This window comes from Falco punctatus, assembly GCF_963210335.1.
Source record: "Falco punctatus genome assembly, chromosome: 5".
Classification (NCBI taxonomy): Eukaryota; Metazoa; Chordata; class Aves; order Falconiformes; family Falconidae; genus Falco; species Falco punctatus.
Window position 1 is genome coordinate 91,419,105 of NC_137584.1, and position 26,573 is coordinate 91,445,677.

At 41.8% G+C, this 26,573-nt stretch overlaps 1 protein-coding gene across 1 annotated transcript in view; it reads right to left on the reverse strand.

The window, feature by feature from the left end:
• The window catches only part of MRPS5 (mitochondrial ribosomal protein S5), a 62,111-nt gene that overhangs the window by 14,191 nt on the left and 21,347 nt on the right, over positions 1-26,573 (reverse strand). Inside the window, exons 3-6 of the mRNA XM_080388373.1 lie at positions 23,421-23,546; positions 22,882-23,115; positions 19,326-19,360; positions 772-862 (exon numbers count right to left, since the gene is read on the reverse strand). Coding sequence (XP_080244499.1) covers positions 772-862; positions 19,326-19,360; positions 22,882-23,115; positions 23,421-23,546 — 486 coding nt within the window. The remainder of the gene's footprint in view (positions 1-771; positions 863-19,325; positions 19,361-22,881; positions 23,116-23,420; positions 23,547-26,573) is intronic.

The window sequence follows — 26,573 nt, forward strand, 5'->3', positions numbered from 1 at the left end:
CAACCCCAAGAACCCCAACAACATGAAAGCGATTTTCAAAACGAGAAAGACAAACCCGTATCTGCTGACTCCTACCTCCTTATGACTCTGTCTGCTCTAGTAACCATGGAAGCCCAGATTCATTCCAGCCAAGCGCAGGCGCGCCTGTGAAACAGCCGGCTCAGCCGAGCTTTCTTGCACCGCCTGTGCCAGAGGACACGGAGCCGGCCCCCGTGCCCTTCCAGCACCTTCTGCAGGTGCCTGATTCTTTTCTTTGTCTTGGGAGTAAACAGCTGCACTCTGCGGCTAGGTGATTAAGGCCAGGTGAAACAAATGCAGTATGCATGGCTGAATACTTTCAGGCTTTGATTTTTTTACAAAACATAAACAGTATCTACAATAAAATGAAACTGCGTGTACAGGAAAGCACAGGTGATCCCTTCTGGAAGGAACTACCAGTGTTAGTGCTATCACTCTAGAGTTAAATAAAAGATGTTATTACCACTGGAAAATATATGCTCCAAACCTAATCGCACATTACTACATTTTTGAAACTCTTTTTACACACAAAACAAAGTGTTCAAATAAGTACATATATAATTTGATTATAAAGCTTACTTTTATAGATGAAACTCAACATTCTTGCAGATATTTCAGTATTACCCAGAGGAAAGAAGAGTATATTTCTTTTTTTTTAAGCATAAAAAGTCCCCTTAAATCACCATGCCTCCTGCAGTCCTATTACAAACAATGATTAATTTGCTATCTCTTACATACAGTGAACACACATACCTGAAGCCCCTTTACCATTTCCAACAGCCACTAAAGCACGTATTGATTTTTTTCTGCCTTCCTTTGCCTTCATACAAAACACATTTTTCACCTGAAGGAAAAAAAAAACACAAGGCATCTTGTTATGGCACAGTCCAACTGTTTTGGTTGCTTTTTTTTTTTTCCAAAAAGAGTGTCAGTTTACCAAAAAGGAATTAAGAGTCTGTGATGAAACCTTACAATAATATGCTGCCTTTATCAATACACATCATCTGCAGAGGGACACTGGGTTCAAGGCATTAGATACTTCATGTAAAGTAAAGGCTGCTAAAAATCTATAGGCAGACACAGAACCTCAGTAGTTTCATTAAAATATCCCCTCTGTTTACCCGCACAACAGCCAATGCTCTAATGCTGCTAGCTTCATGTGGGATTTCATTATGATGACAAACCATGGGGAAAAATTGAAAGTGACATTAGCATCTCACTGCACCTCTCGCATTTTAACATATTTTAGAACTGCTCTCAGGAATTGCTCAAGGTGTGTCATTGCTTCGCATTGATTAAAATTTAGGATTGAAATCTACTCGCAGACTGCAGAAGGCAGTCTCATCACTGAGATGACAGCTACTAAAAGAAGACTTCATTTAAGAGATGGGAAGAAGAAAATGGTATTTTGTTCCTGCAACTAGAAATGTTTTCAGGAACTCTGCAAGAAATTCAAGCAGAGATGTAAGAAAGCTCTTTAGCTTGGCGTGGGGGGACACACCTGGCCCTGTGGGTATGATTCTAGAAAACTAAATTTGCTTCTGTCTCTGCTACAGACTCCTCTATGTGACTATAGGCAAGTCACCGCTTTTCAGTCTCCTACCTTAAATGGTCTAATATATCATCTGAGATAATTTGTCTGTCTAGCTCCTGTTCTGGTTTCCTTGGGGTTTTTTTCTACATTAAAACATACATTTATTTAAATATAGGCATACATTTTATATACAGGTTACACACTATATATAATATATAAGCTATATATAAAATACAACACAACACAGTATATATAAACACATATATGTATATAAATTGCATACTGGATATTGCTTGACTGTGTTAATATCTGTGTCTCAGAATTACCAGTGCAAAGATAAAAATCTACTTCGTGGTTCATTTCTGCCATTCCTCTCAATCAGCGTCTACTTTCTTGAGGCCTTAATAAGATTTCCATAAATTATAATAAATTAAACATGCATTGTTTATATATGAATTAAGCAGTGCTCTTCCCTTTTCCCTACTGTACACAAATCTTCAGTAAGCTAGTCTGGTTCTAGTGTAATAGATCTGAAAGGGATTACTATCAAATACTTGGTCACGGCTTAAACATTCTTACTGAAATTCACAAAATCCAAACCCAAAACAAAAATTCCACAGACGTCACTAAGTACAGGTTAGGAACAAGGGCTTCTGAAGAATTTAACCTTCCTTTCATTAAAATAAAGATGCTGTTAAATTCAAGGTGCACATATGTTCTAGAAAGCACTCTGAAGAAGTATCAGCTTTGATAATTGCTTATTCCAAGTAATTTTTCTTTCTGCAATCCTATTGCTTACAAGAACAAGCTAAAAACCCAAGTCCCCTAAGGTGAAAGTGCCCGTGGAAACAGGCTACTTGCAGAAAATGCAAAATAATGATAAAAGAAAGAGAGTCAAGTACAGCGATTTCTCCAGGAGCATCAAGAGAATAGTATTTTTGCTTTGCACATACTTTTGTCTTCCATTGCCAATATCGGTAAGTACTTGTACAAAAAAAAAAAAAAAGTTGGCACTCGGATTGTCAAAAACAAAAGGCCGTGATGCTTGTAGAAATCTACTCAAGAATTACTCTTCTCCCTTTCCAGAAGGTGGCAATAAAGACACACGCAATGAGCTTCTCCAGACCCTTCCCAAAACTGCGCTTGTCAGCCCTTTCCCAGCAGCTCTGCAGGAAAATGTGTTCGTCACCCATCGCAACCAGCATCTCTCCCGAACCGCTGCAAAGGGCTTTCAGGCTCGATAACGTACACGGGGAGCCGGGACAACGTGTCCTTAGATCCCCCCGCCACCGCCCCGGCCTCCCTCCACCCGGGGAAGCCGCTCAGCGACGCTTCCCTTCGCCTGCAAAGAAAGCCTGCAGCGAAAGCCTATCATCAAACTGCGCTGGAATTAATTAATACACAACGAACAACGTGCCACTTTTAAAACAGCATGATCTCTGAGAGGCGACTGAAACTAAGGCACAATTTCCCCTATTTACTAGATTGCCACTCAAGCCAGACTTAAAGCTAATTTTAAAAATTTGAAAAGAGATGCGTGCTCAACCTTAATCACCGTGTCCCTCAAACTGTCTCCCTGTACCCATTATCCATGGTGACAACACAAATTCCACTTTCTCGTCGAGAGCCGAGGGAACAGCATCTCTCAAATATAAAATGAAACCACCTCAAACATTCATTAAGAGGAGAAACAGCAAGCAACAGCTTCAAAGGCAGAACTGGAGGTGTGGAAATACACTGCAGTCAGACAGGCTGCTAACGGTTCTCGTGATTTCAAGTACTCACCTGCTGTGGCACTCTGTCAGAGGAAGGTGAAAACCCAGCGCTTCCCTAGAGGTTTTATTCTTGTAAAAGCTGAATGAATGACAGGCCAAATGAGTGGCTCTTGGAAAGTCCTCCGTTCTATAAATCATATTCTAGCCATGATTTTTAGCAACGTGCCACCTAAAGGCCCTACTCCTGACACCCGTATTCTTCTGTTACGCAGAGGAGTGTCCGAAACAGGCTGATCCCCTCAAGGCGTAAGAACCTCTGGTCCCAGTGCTTCTTCTCTAAGGTACAAGGTGAGATGAGACAAATCGAGAGCAGGGTGCAGTGCTGGAAGAAAAGCACTTCCAGGCAAGCGAGCCTAGAAAGGCTCAGGGACATTGCTAAAAGGCTCGGGAAGCCAGTTATGGAAAAAATTTGAGTAATAAACTTGTACACAGAAATCAAGCCCATGTCAGCTAGATCATGTCCATATCAGCCTTCTCTTCTCCGTGAAAAGGGCAGAGCAGATTTTTACCACAGAGACAGAGTATCTCCCAGCTGTAACTTAAACCTACCGTACCTAAAAATCAGAAATTGCACGAGACAGCTGGAGGGCAGAACTCCTGTTGCTGACAAGTGACAAGGGTGACACGTGGTATCCCTAATGGTGTGCAAACGGTGGGCAGCGGCAAGGGCAGCGCTTCAGAAGGCAAACTAGTGTCTTCTGCTGTGATTACTAATACGTGACCTTCTCGAAGAAAACAGCTAGCTAGAGAATTTATCAGCCCCTACTGATGCTTAATGTGTTAGGGAGGGCTGAACTCAGTAGCTCCACAGAGGCAAGGCTGCCACAGCTCCTTGCTGCCAGGTCCAACGAGCAGCAAGGTGTTAAGGGGTGTCAGGAGCGGACACCACCTCCCACAGCTCCCGGCCCTGGGCTTTGTCCTGCCTGGCCCGGAGCCCAGCCCCAGGCTGAGGGATGTGGCTGCAGGTTGAACAGCAGCAAAGCTGGGTATGTATCCCAGAGAGAGTGCAGGACACTGACGTGTCCAGCCACAGCCCATCGCAGACAAGGCACTGCCTCAAGTAACATCTACGTATAGCACCTGGATAAAACCTAAGTATAAACACCATGTCCCCTTCCTTCTCTTTGGCTGGTAGAGACTGGAGTTCACTAGTGCAGGCACATCCACACCATTCTCTAGAGCCATGAATGCACGCAGATCCCCTGAGTACCAGCACGGCCCTTCTGTCCATCAAATACCACCACTCAGGCCCTCTTACCCGCTTCATGGACCTTCTGCTCGCTGGCTGGTCCTGCTTGGTCCTCACCAGCAAACATGCAGCACTCGCAGGCTTCTCTCGCAGGCACCCGGCATGCACTGGTCCCCCTGCACACAGGCAACTGCTCCTCTGCTTGCCTGATCCCATGCCCAGAGCTCAGGCTTCCTACCCACTGGCTAGTCCAGCTTGGAATTTGCTAGTAAATTACACGCACACAAATGAACATCAGGCTTGGGGAAGATGCAGACCCTCAGCTGCCCGCTGCCTCCGCAGCACCCGGCAGACAGGCTGCGACCTGCGGTCCTGTCCCCGGCACCAGCGCTGAGCCCCTGACTTGCTTCACCTGCCCTGGTCCCTCCCAGTAGCCGATTTTCAGGACACCCACCATTCCTGCGCCAGCAGCTGGTGGCAAAGACCCTCGCTGGCTCCAGCAGCTTGCACTGAGGCCCCGCTCGCTCCTGTTGCTGACACCACAAGTGAGGGGTGCCCACACCACCAGTCTGGCTGCAGCTGCTGTCACCGATGTCACTCCCACTGGCCCCCTCATGTGGCTGGCACCCTGGGCTCACATTCCATAGGACCCTCTCTAAGTCCAGAGAGCTACGACCCCTGGCACCCCCAGGGCACCCACACCCCCAGTCTGACTCCAGCTGCTGGCCCACTGGCCGCTCAATGCCAGTTCTTGAAGTCCTGGCACTTAAGTCCCTGCAGACCTCACACACAGAAGTGACAAAGAGTGAGATTACACAGAGATGATTATGAAAGGATTTAGTAAGAAGACAGACTGTAGTTGTCAGGTGCAGGGCTCAGTCAGACAAGCATACAGATCGGCCCCAGCTTAAATGCAGCCAGCCCCTTTTATACTCCTTTCTGTCTATTCCTCCTCTGTTCTGCCTCAACAACTTCCATTGCACCTTCCTTCAATGTTTGCACAGTTCCAAGGACACCCCCAAACATGGCAGACCCTCAGGTTTGCATCCTTATCAGTTGCAAAGTACTGGATTTCCTGCAGCTTTTTGATAGCCCATCAATGAGTGTGACTGACCAGCTTTGTTTCTTTTCTTCCCTCCATTGTGTCTGTCAGGTTTGTCTCTCTGCATATTTCACTTACAGCCTCCCCCTCTTCCTCAGTATCCCGCTGGACCTCTATCAGATAACCTTAATGAAATAAACATTCTCACATTCCACATACCTTTAAGCAACTAGTGTGGCTGACCAGGTTTGGTTCTCATTACCGCCTGCTTTACCATTTGTCAGGTTTGCACCTCTGTATGTTCTCTTTTATGGCTTCTCCCTTATTACCTCCTTTTTACATTGAAAGGGTCCTTAACCACGCACCCTTAAAGGAAGAGATGCTCTCTCCATCCATGTACCCTTACAGAAAGATGGGAATGCAGTCCCAGTGGGCACAGACTTCAACACACCTATACAACACACACATTCATACATACACAGCAGGCTCTGGCCCTGCAGATCGACACAAACAGAAATGAACAGCACTAATTACCTCATCCTGTTCCTCTCTCTGGCTAATCAGGGTGAAGGCCCATTAGTGGGAAATACATATATTCCAGTTGCTGGCACTTAGACAGCACCCCCCACACACACCCCCCAAACACATGCACATAGTAAACAAGAGTCCTTAGCCCAAGAAAATAGTTAGAAATTGAGTTTAATAAGAATTCAGGATAAACCGTACCAGTCAGACACAGGTCATGGCAAGACAAGTGTACCAACCAGCCCTGCTTAAATGCAAGCCACTGCTTCTGTCTCCTTATCCCTCACTGTCATTTTCCCACTCTTGTTTCCCCTAAATCGCCTAGACCCCTCCCTTGCTCTCCCTTTGGTTGTGCTCTTAAGATCCCCTAAGTCTTGTGTAATACGGAAATGCTCTTCCTCTGCATTCCATGTGTCCTCTACTCCTTGGCAGCAACCCCCCCTCAGTCTGTGGGGTGCTCTGGAGAGTCTCATCTTGATAGGTGGCACCCCTGGACCACGGGGCTGCAGCTAGTGCAGTGCAGCCCCAGGAGGAGCCAGACAGGGTTGCCTGCGTCTCCGAGTCTGTCGTTCTGGTTCCCCTGCCTGCCTCTGAGCTCCTCTGGTCTGTGCAGATGAGCCACCGATGCGGTTACACCTCCCCTAAGATGGTCCTGGGAGGAGTGCCAGCAGGGCGTTACTTGGGTCCCTCCACCTGCTTTTGCCCCTGCGCTCCCTCGTCTGTGGCCAGACAGGCCTTTTATCACATAACCTAACAGTCAGTACTTTCTCCAACTTGGTCATCATTAGAATAAAAGACTTATGTCTTGAAGAATTTGATTCAGTAGCTATAACCTCCGAGAAGCAGGAGGATTAGAACCAGCCATCCTGTTCACGGTGCATCCATCCCCCAAGGACACAGTAGGTGAAGAATCTGCAGTACAGAAAATAACCTGGACTCCTCAACCCCTCACTCAGCGAAACAGAAGAAAGGTTTTGACCAGATACTTGAAGTGTTTTTCATACAGGCTAATTCATCGCAGCTCTGGGATAAGCTCCAAGTGCAGTTCTCATCCAAATCAGTAATGAGCCCAATCTGCAGAGAGACTAAGCCATGTTTAGTACTAATAGTTTTCCCTTGTCACATGTGTGAAATTCTCTCTTTTATAACCCATTAGGAAAAATAACATAGCTCAAATGCCCTACTGACACAGCGCGTGTCTAAATGTGGCTTCATATTACAGCTCGCATCTGAGTACAGATCCCTTGGATTAACCCCACGATAAAGCATGCTCAAAGCCACACTACACGTGTTTCCTCTCCAAAGGATGATCCATAATCACGCCGAATTGTAATTCACTTAGAAGCTTCTGAATGTTCCAAATGCCAATTACTTCATCTGTACAGGCTGACAGGTAAAAGAGATAAAAAGATCTAATTACTGAAGCCACAGAACCAGTTGAAGGTAGCATCCCTAAACTCTACTTTAAAGGCAGTGCCAAAACTCTTGAGAATGCTGAGAATATCAGAAATAAATTCTCGTGCACAGCCCTGACCTCTCATTCTTTCCTGCGACAGGCTGCTTCAGATGCTACCTTAAAAACTGTCTGAAACATTCATTGTCAGTCTAAAGACACTGCCAGTGTCATCCAGGGAACAGAAAAACCTCCCTGTAGTTCTAAAAGCAAAATCTAGAGCTCCAATACCGCAGAAGTACTTTTGAGCCAACATCTCATTTGAAGTAAATTATTACTCAGAGAGTATCCTGTATACCATATAATTTTTCAGTCAAAGACGTCAAACAACAGATCTCAGACACTGTAATTTCATGCAGCATTTCCTTTTCACAAGCCTTTTTTATTGCACCCTTTGTAAAAACAATAGCTAGAAAACAATTTCCAATGACTTATGAAAAGAAACAAAGGGTTTAGACTGTGTATTAAGGAATATTCTTTTTGTCACAAGTAGGAAGTCTACTGAGATTAACTCTGTGGTCTTAAAACAAACACGCACTCGTGGGTTTTTTGCTACTCTGTGGGAAGTTGGAACTATGGCCTTATCCTCTATTAACAATCCCCTGCTGCACCTCGACAATTTATTTCTGTTTAATGGACACAGAACAAATGACTATAGAGTGATACAGTTGTAACTCTCTCCTGTGTTCATGTTCCCTACAGCTGCATGCGCAATACATTTAGAAATAAGACAAGGTCCTTCACATCATTTTGATGCAACAAACCTTTGTTTTTCTGACTTTACCCTGCTTTCTACGTGCCAACACAAAGCTACTCGGGAATCCCAAGGCAAGTCAGTTCTCTGTGGCTTGGTAAAGAAAGCCTAGTGGTTCCTAGCGCCACTGCCCCTGAACAGAATGAGTCCCCCCCCAACCCATCTCTCTGCTGCCCCACAGACATTGCCAGGGGATGGATTCAGACGGTTAAATAAGTACAGGTGATATTCAACTGCCAGAACATAAACCTTGAAAGTTCTGCTCGTCTTTTCCAGCTAGGAACAGTGAGTGTTCACCCTGCTCCCGCTCGGGCTCTGGCTGGCACACAGCGGCCGCTAAGACCTGACGTATGCTGGGAGCAGCTCCGTCAGCCCGAGAGCAACGCGCAGGCAAACGCGATGGCCAGGGAGGGCTGTAGGTCACTGTGCAGACACTGCCACTGTCCCCCACAGCCATCACCCTCGCACACTGTCTGGCAGTCTCTTCAGAATCCTCTAACTCATGGCAATGGTACAGACCAAACCTCCGAGCTGGATGGCATAAATATGTCAGCTTGCCCCCAAAGATTTTGAAGCGGATCTGACAGCAGCCATACTGCTGAGGCTTTCGCGCTTCCCGCTCGGGGAAGGATGGAGCACTCTTACTCCTCTTGTTTGACAACTGTTTTGCTCACAGATGCACAAATTACAAGTTATGAGTTATGAATCAGGGAACTTTTGAGTTAGAAACCTCGTGAATTAAGTGATGAACTAGTGAATTCATGTGTTAGTCTAGTCAGTACAAAGACGACTGAGTGATTGTTTGATGTTTGTTCTCCTTCCTTGTAAACTCATAAGATCAAGTTTAATTTGCAGTGTATGTTGCCATCTAAATTTGAGCAATCCAAATGGACCATGACAAGCAAATCTAACACTACTTTGCACATGGGCAGCAACCCGTATCAGATGCAAGCTGTGCAGACCCTGATCAGAAAACTGCTCTTCCCCAAATTGCTCTCTTCATTCTTGTTTCTCCAAAGTGCTTGAGGTAAACACTGCACCCCAACAGGTCTCAGACAATCAAAACAAGCGTGCTTCAAAACTAGCTGAATGTCTGAAGAAAACAGGGGAAGAACAAGCAAACAACCAAACTCACCTGACAGAAAAAGCCAGCTTTAAGAAATTACAGGTTTTGCGTAAGTCTCAAGCCAATTCAACTGAGAATAAAGTCTGTAAATACTACTACTGGAGGTAACGTGCAAAAAAAAGGTAGAGAAGATTTAGGGAAGACGGAAGACCTAGAATTTGGCTTCATTTACTGCACACTATCTTGTTTATAAGACAAAAGTATTTCTTCTCAAAGGCTTTCTGTAGAGTTCATCACTAACTCGATTCCTGGGAAAATGTAATTTGTACGCTTCTCAGAATATACACTCAATTATCCACTCAATGCAATTTACTTTGATTGATGCCAAGGAAGAACCAGTTAGCTATTTTTACTGTGCATGTATTAAAAAAGATCTCTTTTGTCCTCTCTTCTTCTCTCCCTTCCAACACTCTTAGAAAGTAAAACCAAAAACCACACAAACACACAGAAGAAAAAGGTCACATACAGTTTTATGTACAACGTAAGAAAGAATGAGAGATGACCCTGAACTAATTCAACAGTGTAAAATGATTTTGCATTTTAAGGATGAAAAAAGACCATACCAACATCCCAGTACCCAGCTCATGACATGTGAAGCTCTGTATATGAACCAAAGCACCAGTGTACTTATATCTGCAGAAAGCAGCTTTTAAGGATAGTATCAGTGTCTATGTTGCTGCCTTCTGCACCATTTATTTCTATAAATTGCGTGCATTGCCTGACCTGAACTTCTTTGACAAGCCCGTAACTTTCTGCAATTTAACACTCGCACACAAATCAGTGTTTGTTTCTTTTTTTTGTTTAAAAATTACAGTACCATATCCTAACTATTCTGACACTGACCAAGTTAAAATGGGACAATGCTTGCACAAAATTCTTTGAAGTTATCTTTCTAAGAAACAGGTAACGAAAACAAAAAAGCATAAACATAACAGCAAGTGAACAAAAGGCAGAGTTTCCACAACTGGCAGCAAACGTCAGTGTTTGACAAAAATACTTGAGATCTGTCTTTTGCAGAAGACATTATTTACACCTTATCTTCTCTCCTAGAAAGCTCTCCTTTATGAAAGACTCAGAGGGCCACTAACCTCATGTTACGTGCTTTCAGGCTGTACTGATGACTAGGTCTCACTTTCTAATTTTCATTGCACTGCAAGGCAAATACTACCACAACAAAGGATAACATGCCGGCTACTTTTTGTACTGTGTCACCGTGTTGATTTCATCTGAGGATGGTTGATAACATGAAATGTTAACCTTCCAGTTAAAATAAGATCGGCATATGTCAACCACACCGGTAAATTTTAATTACTACTATTACTACATTATGTTAAACAACAGTAAATACTACCACCAGTTCTATTCACAGCAATTCTTCTTATGCATAATATATTGAGCAAAATGGGAAATGTGCCTTCAGGTTGGCAGGGAAAGAAAGAAACAGGTAGCCCAAGCCACCTACTCTAAAGTAATGCGACAGTCTGTGGGAAAGCCAGAAACAAATCCAAGACACAGTCCCTGCTGCTGCCCCTTCACACTCACCCCAGCTAGCTGCTTCTCTGCGGCAGCTTCAGCTCTACTTTACCGAAAAATCTGACCTTGTTTGTACTCTATTCTACAAGCAGGGAAAAATCAAGTTAGCTTTTCTGTTTCTACATTATAAGAAAAACTTTAATAAGCAATGTTTCTCTTTTAGCAGGGCAGCACAGCTTTTTTAGTAGAATAATTACAACAGAAAGGGGCTTTTGTGTTTTGTTCGAAAGACAGTCCTTTTAAAAATGGCTTTCCGTTTCTCGCTGCAAAGCATAATTTCCCAGCAAACATTATTTTAATCTCCTGTACTGTTGTGAAGATAAAGATAATGGAAAAGACATATAGAAAGAGCATCATGTATGCAATCTATTTAAAATAAGAATGCTAAAAAAGATCTGTTTATTTCAAAATTCTTATTTGTTATCAGAAAATTATAGGACTCCATTATCTTGGGCTCACTGCTGCCTTTGAATGTAGAAGTTTTTGCTGCTGCTACTTTTTTGCAAAAAGCACTCCTCTTTCTCAGTTGACATCTGTGGTAATCTCATATAACAGCAGAGCCTCAGCCTGCTTCTAAAAGTTTTTTTGTTATTCAGACGTAATAAAGCATCGAAATAGATTTCTATAACACATGGAAGCAGAGCATAGCAACTTATTTTGTTGTTTAATCAAATGAATTTGACTGTAAATAATTATGCCAGCACAGAATGGCCAACTTTAGTAAATGCCTAGTGTAGTAACCAAACTGACAGACAGCTGTGACGTGTCACAGTAAACAAAACAACAACCACTTTTCTGCAGCGTGCCCTTTCAATTAACTGAAAGCACTGCCAACTGCAGGGCCCATCAAACAAAATCACTTTTATGAGCGGGGCCCATGCAAATCAACCGTTACAAGCTGCCCTCCAACACAGACACGGCTAAAGGCTAAGTGGTCCAAACAGCCTCTGCTACATCAGAGTCAAAGCCCACTTCACTCCAGTGTGCCCAGTTCACTCCAAAAACTCATTTATTTAAAGGAGCTTTACCAAATCGTATAGGTTTTCCAAATCCCACCACAACAGTCTGCTGTGTGTACAGCTACTCCTGATCTAAGAGGAACTAAACAGAAAAGGCTCCTCTGATTCTTCAACATCTCAGAAGAAAGTACACACACGTGGTTTTAAACCTGACAACAATACATTCATTTTGCATATTAAAAACCCAATGTATAAAAAGTATACAGTGCAATTCAGGACATCTCATTAATGCTTATGTAAATGTTCATTTTTGTTGCATTTATTATTCTCAGCATAATACCTAAAGACTATTCAATGGGAGTTTGGTATGTAAATGGATCAGATGATCCACTTACACATGGTTCACCAGCTTTTTTGCCCAATAATACCATCCTTTAAAGGCTGTTTTGGGGAAATCTAGACACGTGCACACCAGCACGTGCAGCAAGGTATAGAAGCATGCAATCCATTGCAACAAACCACCTCTGACATTGAGCAAGTTTGCTACTCATTTTATTTTCTATCATCTTTAGGCACCAATGACAAATCTGACAGGAATGTATCAAAGATACTTGAGAAAACAAAAAATCTTGAAACCAAACTCATTTGTATAGGTTTATATTCATGTCTGTTTAGATATATGTGGCATAGAGCATTAAATACGAACTGCCACTGAAGGTCAGATCCTTTACCAAATGTCATCTTAAGATTTAGACTGAACACACTCATTAACAGAAAAGATAGCCCTCATTGAACTGATTTTAATTTAATTTGGTTCTGTGCATACCGGTACCACTTCACACATTCTGTTGAAGACTCTGAAAAGTCAAAGTTGATTTTAAACAGCAATTTAGTTTTAAATTCAGTAGTGATCATACCCAATGAGTAAAAGAACTTTGTCAAAATAACAGAAGGGACCCTACAAACACTCATCTTACACTGGAACACTAAAAAATTTAAAATGGAAAAGAAAAAGAAAAATATGAGGACTTTATTCAGGAAAAAAAATGACTCAGGCAGCAAGGCAAAGAAAGGTCTATCAAAAAATTTTAAAGATGACTGTCAAAAAAACCCTGAAAAAGACCCTATTTTTCATTTGCAAGGATGTTATCATCACTTTGAGCAGCAGATACTGGAAAGTCATTTTGCTCGATGTCTTTATTGTCACCATAAAAGAGCACTGCTGGGTAGCAGAGACATATGAGAAAACATCGGCATCAACGCTGTCTCAGGGCAAACAGAACACGAGGAAGAAACACAAGCTCAGTGACGGAGGGATTCACTACTTTTAGTGGGAGAGGGGACTCTAGAAATGAGGAGAAGGAAGGAAATACATTTTTAATTCAAGTGGGAGATTTGCTAGAGTCCTTTGGAAGTTCCGACAAAACACTGTTCTCAAATGCATCCAACGCAGAAAGAACAGTTCAGCTGCTGCAGGTACGTCTATATGGAGTAGATGACAGACTATGCCCAGCTGTCGCCAGGGAGGAAAGCATTCCTCTTCCCTCTCATCACACACTGAGAACAGTGCAGATCTACTTCCACCTCATCATAGTGCAGATCAGTATTCCTTGGGAGCCGGGTGTGTATCTTTGAAGGTAAATCTGCACTAATCTTAATAATTATGCTACTTAGAATAAAGTGGAATGCACAAAGATGTCTACAGATTAAACGAAATGCACCTGAAGTCTTAAAAGAATCATAGGAAAATAGGTTAGAAGGTTACCAGACTGATTCCCTGACTCCTCTCAACAGATTTATCTAACTTGTTTTTAAAAATCTCCAGCGACAGACATCCCATATACTCCCAGGCAATCCATCCTAGTATTCAACTTTCCATTTGCAACTCATTCTTTATGTTTAAATTTCCCTTGCTCATTATTTAAATCTGCTGCTTTACATCACAGCGGACATGTAAACCAGCTTATTCCTTTCCTCTTTGGAGGATTTAAAAAAAAAATTAAGATAAACCAACTTATGACTTTGAGTTACCCAGTCTGATACTGTTTTCCATGTCTCAGACACTGAGCAAGGAAGGATTTTGATACATGGGATTCATCTAGAAGTCATTCAAGCCAATGGATGGATTCCCAACTGATCGCCCTCTCAGCAAAATGTAGGAAGATAACCAAGGACAAAGAAACCCATTTGCTCATTTATCAGGACAGGAGAGAACCCTCAGAAGCTTTCCTGTAGAGGACTGTCAGTCAACTCAACTTCTGACTTGCCTGATTATTCTTTTAACTTTCAGACAAACAGCTGTGGGAATCAGGCTATTCCCTTTAAGGAAATGCTTCTCATAATCCCTCTCTCCTAACTAGACAGACTCAATATATTAACGTACTTTCCACGAGGTTATGCTTGTACACAGTTTAAAATAACTGAATGCTGCTCTCAGTTGTATTAACTTTGTTGTTACTCTTGCACCCTGTACACACTATCTATTAGTTACTCAAGCCCATTTAAAATCTGTTTTATTTTAATTCTGGCAAAATATTACCTATTCTGGCCACACATTTCAGTTAAGACAATGGAAAGACTCCTATTCTCACAACATTAAAAATCTCAAATGCTGGTGAAAATGATTTCTGAATAAGACATTTCTGCATATGGAAAATACCTCATCAAGGAGTGGCAAAACAATTTCAAGCAAAAAGCAGTTGACCATCATTCCAAAGACAGGTGACACAGACAAGGAGTCAAGAGCTAAAAACAAAACGACGGGAAACAGTTTCTTGCCTCCACATGAGAGATGTGGTTCACAGCTGATATTCAGTACTTCTGGTTCCACCCTTTATCCTAAGCCTCTAAACAAGGCAATGCGTAAAAGTATTATTATTAAAGGACATTACATATTACCCTAACTTGAAGTATCCGCTTCCTGCCCCGTGCACACACACCCCCCGCACCCCCCCCCCCCAAAAAAAAAAAAAAAAAAAAAAGAAAAAAGAAGAAGAGACAATGATGGAGACTAGATACTGATGTAGCTTTAAGGTCTCTTGCATGTCTTGCACCCTGCTCCTAAACCTGTGCAGCCTTGTGTTGCAATGAATCCTGCAAAACTGGCAGATAAAGGGACACTCTGCTTTACACATACGGTCCTGCTCTGGACTGGGACATGGCAGTCTCCTTCCCTCTGACTACAATCCCATTTAAAGGGCAACCTTTTCCTTTCTCTCCAAACCAAGTAAACACTTGATTTCACAGTTCAGGCAGCAGCTCTGACTTTATTGTCAAGGGACTGGTTCACTTTTTCCTGCCTCAAAAAGGGAGATTTTTGGCCATGTTCCAAGAAAAATGCAGTCAGACATAAGGTCTGGCAAGAAAAGCAATGGCATTTTTAGCTTGCTTAGAGATACAGAATAAAGTTGCTGTCTCAAAAAGATTAAAATCTGCATATGAGATTTTAAAATGACCACAATGCAGAATCTTGAGACGGAAGAGCTGTTTTCAAGTGCATCCTACTAATTAAGAACATGCTATTCCTTGCCAGTTTTATCAAAGGATTTGAAAGGGATTTGCACGAAGGAAACCCAGCTTATCCTACAGTATATGACAGTGCGTGGTAGTGGACAGAGAGTGTGTGATCCCTCCCAAAAAGGGCATCACTGTGAACTTTGGTAGTGGAACACAAGATGATATACTGTGAATGAAACTAAATAGAAATTCAAACACTTTGGATTCCAGATACTTTGGAACAAACACCTCATCTGGACACCGGCACAGCATAATACTGGCTAAAAATACAGGCAGTGTTTCACAGGCTTGTTTAGCAAATGAAGCTGTAGTAACAACAAGAGTAAAGTGATGTACAGTCACCTCTACCGATCTAAAACTGCATGGCAACTCAATGGACAGTCTGTCTTACAGTGATAAAAGGGTGTTTTTACGCAGTAACATGTATAAACATCCTTATGTTTCAGGATGCAACATTCATATTAATCAAAGAGACCTGATGTGCACCTGTTACAGAATGTGTATTGATCCAGGTTAATACCTTGGCTCTCAGATAGTGGTCAGAAATGAGAGAAGTATCTTTTTCAAAGCAGCAGCTAGACAAGTATAGTTTTTCAATAAAAAAGTAGTTAAATATTAATTGCAAATGAAGGTTCTGGTGGTAATCCTGAAAGGATCATAAATCTAATAAGCAATTTCATCTGCAGGTAAGTAAAGAGGAGAATGTTCTGAAGCGACAAGGTTACGCAATTAGTTACAGCCAACAGGTTCACAGGGGGAAAGTCCTGTTTAACTACTTTGATATCACCCACCTAGTTGACCAAGGGAAGCCAGTAGATGTGGGTTTTTTTGGATTTTAGTGAGGCTTTCCATATTGCCTCTCACAGCATCCTCCTGGGCAAAATGTCCAGCACACAGCCAGGCACGTCCGTAACACGCTGGTGAGCAACTGGCTGACGAGTCGGGCCCAAAGAGTTACAGCAAATGGGGTTACACCAGGCTGGCCACCAGTCGCTGGTGGGCTCAGTCCTGGGGCCAGCGCTTTTCACGCTCTCATAAATGATCTGGACACAGGAGTCAAAGGTACATTAAGTCAGTCTGGCGCTGACAGTAAATCAGCAGCAGCCGCGGACTCCCTCGAGGGTAGAGACACCTTACAGGGAGGTCTGGAGAGACCGGAGAGCTGCGTGATCACTGATCATACCAAAGCTAACGAGAGCAGGTGCTGGATCCCGCATCTGGGATGGGGTAGCCCTGCCTATGCAACATGAACTGGGGGGCCGAGAGGCTGGAGAGCAGCCCCGCAGGAGGAGACCTGGGGGTCTGGGCTGACGGCAAGCCGAGTGAGCCAGGAGTGTGACCTGAGGTTCTTCTCCATGAGATTCTTCACCGAGAGGGCAGTTGGCCACTGAACAGGCTCCCCACAGCAGTGGTCATGGCACCGAGCCTGACAGAGTTCAAGGAGCGCTGGGGCGACGCTCTGAGCCCGATGGTTTAGTTTTGGTGTTCTGGGAGGAGCAGGGAGCTGGACTCCACACTCCCTATGGGTCCCTGCCAACTCAAGATACTCTCCGATTCTAATTACTTGCAAAGCTACTGGGTTGATTTATGTGCCAGAGTATTTGTATAACAAGGTTTAATTTATTTTATCAAAGCACAAATCAAATTTTCACAAAAAGTCCTTAGGACTTCCTTTGGTCTGTGATGGCTCAGCAGCAGTCACTGGGGGCTCAGGCTCTGCCGCCCTGGGTGCCCCGTTCCGCGAAGAAGCCACCGCACAGCTGCTGCTGCCACCTCTGCACAGGCACGGCTGCCTGCCTTTGTGGGGCTCCACAGGCCCTGGTGGGCTTCAGGGCCCAGGCAGCTGGGCATGGCTCTAAGATCTCCTCCCAGCAAAAGTGCTGCAAGTTACACTGAATTTCTCACAGCCCCTTCTCCATCACCAAACTGATCAATACTTCTGAACGAGACAGACTTGGCAAAATCTTATCTGGGGGCCTTCTGATGCCCCCAGCTGGAAGTGGTCACTTTGTCACAGTGTAGAGCATTTTGCTTTCTAATGGATCAATCATTTTAGCAAATATCAAGTCCTTTTAACACATTATGCATTAAATAAACAAAATAAACAGGTTTGAGATATTAGTTGTCTGAAAAATAAACTTCTGGACACAGCGCTGTAAAACTGCAATCACAAGCCTCACTAAAATTACAATGAAAGTAGAAGGGAAGGGAACGTGCAAGGATAGAGAGCAAATAATTGTTCTCACTTCAGAGATGCTCCCTTTCTGGATGCTGTGCATCATCTGATTCTGGGCTGGGAGCAAATATGTCCCCAGAAATCAATTTATTTCTGAAGCCCAGATTCCCCCAACAATACTTATACTAGTTCTATGGTTTCCATAGCAACTAATTTATTTCAAATGAAAGAAAAATAGTAAGATAGATGGGAAGCATAAAATGTTTTGTGATAGTGTGGGTGTGTGTAGCACTAACTGTTAATGATCCGCTTTGGAACGAGTTGCAACTTGTCATCTTCAGAAATGGCTTTTCCATTGAGACATAACGTGGGTCCACATGCCTGCATTACTAACACTTTACACTTCACCAAGTAGAAAATTATTACTGATGGATTACCCTGCTTTCAAAGCAAAATCTGCCTTTACCATATTCGAAATAAGTTATCTTCTCTCACCACATTCTGAGTGGTGCTTCTGTTGAAATAATTAAGAACTTTTTTTGGTAGTGTTAAGGTCTTTACCCTTTAGCTTGAAGTTTTGCTGTCGGTCAGCAAGTATCTTGAGTGACATGGATTTAGTAGTGAGCTAATATCACTTCACACCAACCAAGCGGTTGCGTACCACCAGTTACATGCTGTGAAGTTACTGTATGTTTGAAAAAGGTGACAACGTCATGAAATATAGGAGATTAAATATTTTTAAACCTCTGTAGCTTCTTAACTTACCACAAGAAAATTATTCTAAGGTGATTCAGTGACTTCATTAAATATCTAGGACACGCAGAATGCATTCAGCACATATGCTGTTCTTTAAAATATTCCACACTTCCATCAGGAAGCCCTAGTCAGCCAGTCACAGTTCAAGGGCACAGAGAATAGGAATCTATGATGTACAACCAGGATCAAGTTTGCGAGATAAGCATGTGGCAGACAACCTTATTACTTGCAAATTAAGATAGAAGGATTTACAGCATATATTAGATCTTATTTACTAACAGCCAGAGAAAAGGAAAATACTGAAACACAGACATCTTTTGTCAGTTACTAGTTTTGATTTGATATCTATCAATCAAACTGTTTATCTATCCATCACCTCACTAAAAAGTGAGATGATGCAAAATAACGTTTAGAAATCAGGGTGGAAACAAGATTTGCATTAGTCCAGTCAAAAGCATCAACCTTACTCTATGACTAAGCACAACAATAAAGTGGGTATAAAAGTACGAATAGGAAATTTTGGCAGAATATTTTTCCCAGAAGATACAAATATCACAGGTTAAGACATCTAGGCTAAGTGGGTATTTTATTACTTGAGAGGCACACAAAACGGGATCTTCATTCCATTCACTCTCTGGCCTGTGCCACCGCTCCCCTCCCTTTAATTAATTAATTTACAAGCAGAGTTATACAACTTCCTATTTGTAGTTTTGTCTGAGAAATAACCCCAATGCTATACTGCCATTTCAGTTACTCAAAAGCATCTTTGAATCAGGTATTATTTGCTCAACAGAGAAAGTAAAGCCCCAATGAAAGGAATGACAGGTTGCGTCATGCAGTTGAAACAGAATACCAGACTAATTCCTATTGCTGTAAGACTGACTTAGTAAAAACTAGTTAAATAATTGCAAGCTCAATGCAAAACAGTGGTCATTATTTAAAGTCCTTGAAATTATTTGTGATGCTTACCTCAATGACTCTTGCTTCAAAATCTTCGTAAGTTTCTGTTGGGAGAAAAACAGGGCATTACATTTCCTTGTATTACTTGTCTACCAGCACGGCTCCCTGTAGGTGGTATAATTTCAAAAGGACATTATTTTTATGTAACTGTAACTTATAAATTAATCTCAGCAATAAGTAGAAAAGAATAATTTGAACAAACATATCTAAAGTGAGCTTTATTAGCTGCTTCCTTTTAAAAAGACCTCATACTTTTCTTTATTTGACTCCATTCAATCTCTTTTAGAATAAGGTCAGTGAAAAACCAGCACATAGTTCTTATTTATAAAGCATGGACTTTTTTTTCCATTTCTTCAGTAAAATCAACTTATGTGAAGAAAACTAGTTTTAAAGAAAATCCAGTTAAATTTCTAATTTCCCAGAAAGTGTAATACTACTTATTATAATTACAATACAGCTCCTGTTATAATTAAGAGATGACAACTGTTAAATATATTCGTTGTACTCTATTAGGGACACCAGCCTCCAACTGCAATCAATTCCTCATCTTTTTAAGTACCATACACGCAGCAAAGTAAGATGGGAACAGTTTCCAAAGACTGTCCAAGCTAAATAACCAGAGGAGCACAAAAGAAGAAAAATAATCATTTTTTTTAAAAACGGTAAAGCAAGACAAATTTAAGGGCTCTGTTTGAACATCACACAGAGACTAGATAAGAGATCCTTCCAACCTCCTGCTTTTCCAAATTATCTTATGAACAAAAGCATTTCAGTATAACATAGAAGACCGGTGTTAATTAAAACATGTAATTCTTATTTTATTCGGTGTAGTTACAGTGAGATTCTGGAGGAAAGCTGAAAACAGTATAATGATGGAGAATGGAGGGCTCATTCCTTCACCAAACATTGCTTTATCATTTACATGTAACCTCCAAGATGATTACAGATATGAACATCTGGGCACAATTTAGAGATCTGTTAGCCTACAAGAAGTAGGCTTCTCGCTCACAGCAGAGGATATGAATGCCAACAGGCACTCTGCTCCTTCTCTGAAGCCTCCTCAGTTGCAAAGAAACACCATAAACTTGGAAGAAAAACAATGGTATTTTCAACTGAGAAATACTGTTCTTTCTCTACTCACATTTACAATAAATAAAGGTGTAGCGGAAGAAGATCCCCATAAAGGAGTGGCACACATACAGTCACAGTATATCCACAATTTTCATTTATTTTTTAACATATTGGTCAATTTCAACCACATCTGTCAGATGTTGAAGGCTAACAACATCCAGCTTTCTACAAACTTCCTGTACCTGTTTTCATTAGAAAATATGAATGCTGCTGAAAGGAAGCTGCAGCATATGCTCAACCTCTGTTTGTTATTAGAGAATAACACCAGAGCAGCAGGAAGGGCTGAACTGCAGAATCTCTGTCAGAACTCACTCTTGCTTAGACACAAGGGAATCCAGCCACACCACAGTCTCAGGACAAAAGGATTTATTGTGTCTGGCGGCTTCAGGTCTATTCCTTCTACCATCTTGACAGTGCTTTGCACACAGCCAGCATCCCAATTCCCCTGAAAAATCATTAATTCTCTGACTAAAGAGATGCTGAAATGACTATGGGGACCTGAAAATCCCCATAACTTTTAACAGATTAAAAGGAAATTAGTGTATACTCATCAGAAACTACTTTTTCTCAAGCACATTTATAATACAAGCTGTCAGTTTCATTTTCCTTTTTTGATTGTAGTACCCTTTCCTCTTTCTGGCAGAACTGGACCTGACTACTACAGCCTCCACACAGCCAACTTTAACGCAAGTGATCAGCATCAGTAGTATCAGCCAAATGCAAAATGAAGGAAAGCACCGGAAGGTGAAATTCATACACGCATAAATGTTGTTTGCAACAGCTGCCACTTCTTTTAGTGGGATGAACTACTTGAAAATATATTCGAATTTAAAAACAACATAGTCTTGTATTCCAAGTATGGAACTAGAACCACGAAGTTTTCTTGACTTTATATTCCACCACTGACTTATGGGGAATTCAGAATAATTCATTAATTTTTCAAATCTTTTATTTTTACAGTTGTAAGATTCAGTGACAGTCTGCCAAGCCCACTCTCACATCACTCCCTTCCACAGAATATTCACTTTCAAGGTAATAAAATGCAACACAGGGAAGTAAATATAGGAAATCTTTCACTTGTATAACGCAGTATTATGCTGATATTAAAATAGAATGAATTGCTCTTAAAATTGAAGACAACCAAAAAATACTCTTAAGAGACTGGCAGGCAAGCTCTCCCCAAATTCACAAGGTAAACAATGCATCTCAGGACAGTACAGTAACAGAAGCCACAAAATCATCTGTACCAGCTACCGGAATGGAAAACCTGGAAAGGGAACACAGAAGTAGTAGACAGCCGCAACAGCGTAACTCTATGAAGCTGAAAGCTACAAAAATGCCAGCGTAACTCCAGTCTACACAGACAAAGGCATTATATCAGGCTGGAAAGACAATGGTCTCCCTCCTGTATGGCTTGGTTCAAAACATGTCCAAAAGGTTAATTAACAGCAAATAGAATGTAACCAGAAAATATTCACAGACAGTAAGAAATTAACAAACAACGCACCAGGCAGACTGGGGAGCAAAGGTGACTGCAAGACCTAAGTGTGATTTCATGCAGGTAATTTTCCATTCATGTTGGCTTGCTACAATGTATGTTCCAAGATCCACGCTTGCACTGAGGGAACATATTCTGGACAAAGGGAGCTGCGGAAACATGACCAAGCTTAATGCTTGGAATAACTGCAACAAGTCTGAAACAACAGTGCTAGGAAACATCAACTGTCTGTCTTCGCTCATCTTACCACAAAGCCTACAGACAACACACATACAAGCATCGCCAAGCGCTTCGCGAGAAAAATTCAGCTGATTATGAATAAGAACTCATTTTCATTAGTTGAGAAGGATTAGGCTTTGAAATATTAAACAAAGCTACTACAGAATTTCTCGTGGTCTGAAGAACAGCACTGTAAAAAAAGGTAAGGAACTCTAGTTTCACTTTGATATTTAACAAGGCAGTAAGTAAATAAATGACTTCCATTAGCTACATTCAAACTACATCATCTTTAACCAATTTCATTATTTGAACTAGAAAAAAAAGCCTGATTTATCCCATAGGATCCTTCAAGAAACTATAAAACAACCTGTGACTATATTTCATACTCAAGACAATACTGAACACAGAAAAATATTTCCATACTTCATGACTCCTGTAACAGTCCACAAGGTAATACAGTACTCCGTAATACAGGTTAACATCGTACTGTCTGTAGCTTAATACAATAGTGTAACAGCTACATTAAACTAAGCAGTGATTTAATAAATGCCACTTGTGTTAATAGAACTTGTTAGCTGCCTTGCTTCACGTATGGGCATATAACAGAAGTATAAAATCAATTTTCAGTCACAGGAAAAGTCTGGATCTCACTTTCTATGAGCCCCTTATCAGAAAGGCTAAATAAATAAGACCAAGACAGATAATCGGTTTTCTTACCTCCATTAGGACCTGGCTCAGGAGGATCCAGAAGGACACCTCCCCAGCATTTCCCACTCCATCCTCCCTCTCTCTTAACTTTTATTTTTCTCTTCTTCTCCCATGTATCTCTCTGCTGAATAATTTCAGACTGAATTCTGTCTCGTTCTTCTTTTTTTCGTTGGGTAACTGTCTGGACTCTCCCACTTTGTATCACAGGAGCGTTGAGACCAGGCCAGAGGAAACCAGAACGTCCTTAAAATTAACAGAGAAAAATCATGGTTTATGCCAAATTGGAACCGAAACTCTGCACACTGGAAAAATGCAATCCAATGGAAGGTTTTCACATATTTCTAGCGTGGTTTATGATACAGAATTTATATTTAGAACCCAAGAATAACATTGAACAATCTTATCAGGATTTTTTTTTAAAAGACAAAAATATCTTAAGGAGGTCTGACACCAGAGACATTAACAGCAATTTGTCAATTTATTAAATCAAGAAATATGATACGCAAAAAGCTCAAGACATTTCTTCAGCCCCTGATTTGTGAATCTACCTTCACCAATCTCCTGGCCTCTATTGAGATTCTTCCTTAGCTTCTTCTTCCTTCTCTTTCCTCTTCCTTTCTTTACTCCCACACCAGTCTCTGCCAAAGCTCCTTTCCATAGCTCATCAGCTGTCACTGAAATAAAGAAGCTTTCATAAGTAATGTACAAGCACATCTTACATTGGAAACTAAAGCTGAAGAAAAAAAAAAAACCCAAACCACCACAAACTGGAAATGTTAACCCTTGCTTAATCTCTGCTGGGATTTAAGATGTAGGATTACTGCCTTGCTAAGAGAGCCATTACATGGTATGTGTACGTACCTGGTGCAGAGATGTGCTCTCCTCCTGATGACTGCAATCAGACAGGCATGCAGGCAGGTGCATGGTTTTTAAAAGGATTTTCAAAACTGACTTAAAGGCAGACATCCCTAACCAGTACGGTATTAATTCCCAAGTCATTAAAAGAGAATCACTCATTAGTAACTCAGAGCAGCAGTACCTGTAAGTACTTATCCAAGGACAAATACCAGTGACAGTCAACTTGAATCACCCCTAAAAACCCAAGGGTCAGCCTGCTTTGAAAAGCCACAACCCCCCCGAGAAGTTAACCAGCGATATACATGTAGATGTATGTGTGCTGTTCTTGTGTTCTGGCAACACGCAAGGCCCCCTTCTTGCCTGTGTAACTGCGAAGGGACGTAAGGAGGAAGGACTGCCGGACGCTTCCAGCAGCCTTGCCACCCAGCCCGGGCTCAGGCTTCGCTGCCTCGCTCAGCGGCTGCGCGTGGGACGTCCGCTCTCGTACAAAGTTTCACCCACCACCCGAAAGCATGACTTACGTATTTAGTAGTTAACTTCAAACTACTGGTTGCCCAGCTGATGGAAACATAGGATGTCCTCACAACTGAGACGAAACCAAACTACACCAAAACAAAACTGAGGATGTGAAGAAGACACCACAGCCGATACTTCATGCTGTGAGGCCAGACAAGAAGGCTAGCCCCACGGAACACACAAGCGCCACCACTGCCATATTTGCAGATTGAGGCCATTATGTGTTTCACCTAGGGCCAATGTTACTATGGCAGTTTAAATCTCTTGTCTTCACTGATTAGAAACTGATTTTATTCATTTCAAGTAGACAAAAAGTCAGTTAACACTTTTAACCAGGGGAATTAAAGTAACTATACTCAAATGGCCAGTTTCCCATCAGCGATTCACACTGGTTCGATCCACGCACGTGGGAGACCCTGTCCCACAGGCTGCAAAGGCACTGGAACCGGGGGAGCTCTGCCTGCTGACAGCAGCGGGGCACAGGAGCTAGCCAGGGTTTCTTCAGCTACCACCAAGGGCCCACGTTTATTTTTGTATCAAATAATTTTATACATTGTCAAGGTGGCTCTGCCAAAGGTAAGGCACCCCATCTTTTCACTCAAAAATCCTTTTCAAAGTAGGATGCATAACCGTGAGTTTTTTGAGAAGTGCAATCCCGACCCGGGTAATCAAAGCTCAGTACGCTAGAAAGCAAGCACACGGGGAAGGGGACAGGACACTGCAAGCCCAGGAAGCTACAAAATAGTATTCCCTCAAGATGGGCAAGGGCAGAATGGCCTAGAAAGTCACTACATACCCAAATAACATATTGTACGAATAGTTTGACAAGCCAAAATATATAATACAGATTTCAGCTGTGTTACAGACAAGTGGAAATTGCATGTTATAGACAAGTAGAAATGCCCATGGATAGCAGCAACGCTTATCACACTTACACACCGTGAGGCAAGAATTGTATTTGCTTCTGAGTAGGCTTTAGTCCCTGTAAAAAAGAAACTTCTACCTGAAATTACACTCTCTTTTCTGGACATTCAAATGAATCCTAATGTCCAGAGGTTTATGGTTAAAAAAATTTCCAAACAGTAATTGTATCAAATGGCTTGAAATCAGTGTCTGAACTATCAGCCACTAAAAAATTCTGAGCTGATTATAATCAACTGATACATGTAGTTGTGTCCTAAATAAAATAAAAAACCATGCCAAACCAACCCAAAACCTTCAGTCTCACAGAACTCTCTAAACAGAAAAACTTCACTGCTGACTCAGCATGTTACTTTCAATAAAAGCCAAACTGTGAGAGGTACTAGACTGTCTGACAAGTAGTGAATATTACCCTAAGATAACACTGCCTTAAAGTTTAGTAGACACAAAGGCTGGTGGTAAGCAGGTAATGCATGATGCAGCTTTTCACGTTCTCAAGTGGACGACAGGAATGTTGCACGAATTGGAAGGTGGATGATCAATCACGTTAAGCTTCTTAGCTTATTCAGAAGACACTTCGTAACGGGCAATTTCTTTTTTATTATTATTTTTATGATAATCTTGCTAGCCTGGAAACATGGAATTATAATAAAGATATTTACATTTTTCTTTGCAAGGTTATTTTCCAGCTGGAACAGTTCCCCAATCTCCTGCAGTTTGTGTGGCCTCACAAAGGCTCACAGCAGCTACAAAGGAGGCTGCAGAGGGGCAGCAACGAGCATTTGAGAGACAAAAACAGGGAGTTCTCGAGCTGACAATACACTCCAAAAAACCCTCAGCACTTTGAGCGGTATTCCAAATATCTGTACGATAAGATCACCTAATAGAGGAAAGTAGCAAAAGTCATGGAGCAAGGAGATTGTTTTGTACCAAAGGAGACCAGTCAATGCTAACGGATCCAGAGAGATGATGTCAGCCTGAGTCAAGTTTTGGCCTCAAGCACTGCACAAATATTGACAAAATTAGAACCAGATGAAAACATCACATTTAGTACCAAAGTGCAGTTCATCTAATCAGTCTATAATAATATCATGTGTTTGGAAAGCAGCTGAATTTAATGAAACACATCAGAAGCCTGCAGGCTACAGAGCTGAGAGTTCTTTACAAGATGGCAGATACCACACTGATTTTAAGACAAAGTGACAAGAATGGAATATGGAAGGGATAGGCTGCAGTCAAGAAGATTACAACGGTGGCGATATTGCTTACAACAGACAGACAACACAGCAACGAAGAAAACAAAAATCTGACCATAAGAAAGGTCAACCTGGCTTGGCAGCAAAGCATCAATATGATGGGAGAGCACATACACAGGCAGGACAAATGTCTTTTAGTGGAGGAAATAA